This window comes from Triticum dicoccoides, unplaced genomic scaffold, assembly GCF_002162155.2.
Source record: "Triticum dicoccoides isolate Atlit2015 ecotype Zavitan unplaced genomic scaffold, WEW_v2.0 scaffold157325, whole genome shotgun sequence".
Taxonomy (NCBI): domain Eukaryota; kingdom Viridiplantae; phylum Streptophyta; class Magnoliopsida; order Poales; family Poaceae; genus Triticum; species Triticum dicoccoides.
In genome coordinates, this window is record NW_021212432.1 from 673 (window position 1) to 4107 (window position 3435).

The following is a 3435-nucleotide window of genomic DNA, read 5'->3' on the forward strand; positions in this document are numbered from 1 at the left end:
CACACACGGCAACTACGGTTTGATTACACGCGACAACTACCATAAATTAGACATGTCAACTATAGTTAACCAAAACAGATAGAGTTGCCATGCTTTTACAACTACACTTGCCATCCCAAATAACTACATCTGCCAACCAGGATGGCAACTAAATCGTCATCCCGCGGGGTACCAAACGTAGCTGTGTCAGGACGTGTGGGCATTTTTGTTTCGTGCCACACGCACGGGGTGGAGATGAGTAGTATTTGTTGGACGTGTGGCACGAAGTAGCCGCGCCCACACGTATGAGCAATTCTAATGTCCGCCCACACACAGTCCTTGTGGGCTGCCTCCTACTCACACCACACACGGTGTGTGGGTGCATGTCGTATATGCCACACGTGTGGCAGTTATCAGCGTCCAATCTCTAAAAAAGACTTAAATTTAGGTACGGAGGGAGTAGCTAGGTCAATCGGAGAAAAGCATGCAGTTTTGGGAGAAATTAGATTGATGGGGGATAGTAGTTCTGTAGCAGAAAAACTAATTCCAGAGGAATTAAGTTGATTTGAAAAGTCTTGTTCATGCGCATCATACTACTACGTGGCCCAAGGGCATTTCAGGAAATCAAAAGGTGAATGCTTTGTGAAGACGGCTTGCCCTCGTGTACAAGAAGTTGGCCTCCGTCTATATAAGGAGGCCTCGTGTACATGTGTGCTCCCATCCACTCCAAAGTACGTAGCCCACCATCGATATACTACCAACATCTCCTCCCTCAATAAATTCCTGCGTGCTCACGTCGAGGAGGCCGCCATGGCCGACACTGCACGGTCGGCGGTGGCAGCGGGGGTGGCGGAGGAGCTCCCCCTTTCTCTCCTGCCCGGCTTCCGGTTCTACCCGACGGACCAAGAGCTCGTCGTCTGCTTCCTCACCCGCAAGGTCCTCGGCCTCCGCATGGAGCTCGACATCATCCCCATGGTGGACCACTGTAGGTTCGAACCCCATGAGCTACCAGGTACTGCACACGAGTACAATCTTGGGTCACAACACATGCATATGTTTCAAATCAAACCGTACTTGTCTATGCGCGCGCCTCCCGTTATTGCAATATTCGCTGTCAGTTTAATTTATACATGCATGATCAGTACGTACAAAAAGATCGTTGCACTAGATTAAGTTGATTCTTCTTTCTTTGCGAGTGAAGTAGTAGTAGTATATGTCAATTGACTTGATGAATATTCCTTATGTTTGCACCTGCCCGCAGCCAAGTCGTTCTCGCCGAGCACAGGCGACCCCGGGGCCAAAGTGGTGTGCTACTTTTTCGCGCCAAGGGGCCGAAAGTACCCAACCGGGCTTCGCATAGACCGGGCAACAGTGAACGGGTTCTGGAAGTCCACCGGGAAAGACCGCCCCGTCATGCAGAACGGCACCGTCGTCGGCATGAAGAAGACGCTCGTGTTCCACGCCGGCCGTGCGCCTAAGGGCACGCGCACCGACTGGGTCATGCACGAGTACCGCCTCCACGGCCACCACATCCAGGTATCTTCCTATCTTTATTTTCTTGATAAAGTTGTAATTGAGCTCCATACCTCACATACACGTGAATGGCTGATCTGATTAGGATAGATACGCCTTGTGTCCGGTCTTCAACAAGAAGACAGTGACCCCATCGACGGATGTGTCCAGTGGTGCCGATGTGGATGAGGATCCAATGCACTTTGTGCCCGGCGGCTTTGACATGAACCCAGATCTGATGGAGTACATGTTTGACGGCACCAACTCTGGCAACGATCCGAAGCAGTCCATGCTTGGAGGCGTCAAGACGGACAAGTATCCGATGGAGTACATGTCTTCCAGCACCAACTCGGACAAGAATCCCAGGCAATTCATGCTTGGAAGAATCGACTCAGAATATGATCCGATGAAATCCGTGCTCCGTGCCATCGGCACAGACAATGATCCCATACAAGTTGAATCCGAGTCAAACAGTCCAACTGCTAACAATGATCTGATGCATTTCTTGCTCGACGGCGTCGGCACTGACAAGGATCACATACAGGTCGAGTCCAACTCCGATTATGCTATCGCGGGCAATGGAGGGGTGCAATTCCTAAGCGGTGGCGGCGACAAGGGCAAGGGACGGGAGCAGGTTGTCACTGATCGCGACATCACAGAAAAGGGAGGCACGAACTATGTGACCGTTGACATGGAAAAAGAAGACGCAGGCACGAACTATGTGGATGGAGTTTGTTAATCAGAAGAGACATGAGAGAACTACCAATATTGTTGTCGATTCTTGTCAATTGTAGAGTGTACCATGTCCGCATGGCATAAATTGTTGATTATTGTCATTTGTGGAGTAAGATATGTACCCATAAATATAGTTTTATACATATGCATAGTGCATATATTTTGATTTTCACATTTATTTTGATGTTGTTATAGTACTATGTATGCACTCCTGTACTGGGTCACATGTTTCAAATCTAATCTTAGTTTTTTTGTGTGTGTGTGTGTGCGCGCGCGCTATATTTGGATTCGCTGTGAGTTGAATTTACACATGAATGATCTGCAAAAAGGATAGGTGCAGCATGAATTGACTGGATATCCATAACCTTTTTAATAAGCACTATGTCAATTGAGTTATGATATGTGTGTTTTCACCTGCATACGCGTGGAGCCAAATTATTATGGCATAGCACAGGCAATCCCGGGGAAAAGTTGAGTGGTACATGTTCGTGACGAGGGGCCGAAAATATCCAACCCGGCTTCACATGGAGCGGGCAATGCTGAAAGGGTTCTATAAGTCCACCATCAAGGACCGCCCTGTCATGCACAACGGCACCGTTGTCAACATGAAGAAGACACTTGTCTTCCACAATGGCACCGTGAGGTAATAAATTAGGACAAATCCGGCTAACAAATTAGGACGGATAAGGGCTACTACCTCCGCTTGTTTATTAGGCCTCCTGTTATGTTCAATCAAAGTTTGATCAACTATCTGACAAACAAAATATGAAGTATATGCTATAAAATGTATATTGTTGGATTTGTATTTGAAAGTGGTTTAGAATGGTATAATTTTATGACATGCATATACTTTCTATTTTAATTAAATCTATGATCAAATGTTAACACAAGATAAGGGGGGTATAATAAACATGGATGAAGGGTGTACTTACTATGAATGAGGTTAAATCAGGATTTTGGAATGCTACTTGCTTACTACAAGTTGAGCTAATAAATCGGGACATAGGAATGCTACTTGCTTACTACCGACTTTAAGGAGAAAGGCTACACTTGAGACAAAATTTATACATGGAGTAAAGAGAAAGAGTATAGTGATATAACACACATAGTGGTAGCGACGCCACAATTTGAAACAATAGACACCCAGCAACAGCAGTAGAGCCAGATGCTCCCTTCGATGCTGTTATATCTGAATATAATTCAAAATCA

At 46.4% G+C, this 3435-nt stretch overlaps 1 protein-coding gene across 1 annotated transcript; it reads left to right on the plus strand.

The window, feature by feature from the left end:
- Positions 1-789: 789 nt before the first annotated feature.
- Positions 790-2230, plus strand: LOC119344172 (NAC domain-containing protein 100-like). Its single transcript, XM_037614740.1, has 3 exons — positions 790-991; positions 1241-1515; positions 1598-2230. Exons 1-3 carry the CDS (start codon positions 790-792, stop codon positions 2228-2230), a joined length of 1110 nt encoding a protein of 369 aa, XP_037470637.1.
- Positions 2231-3435: the final 1205 nt, after the last annotated feature.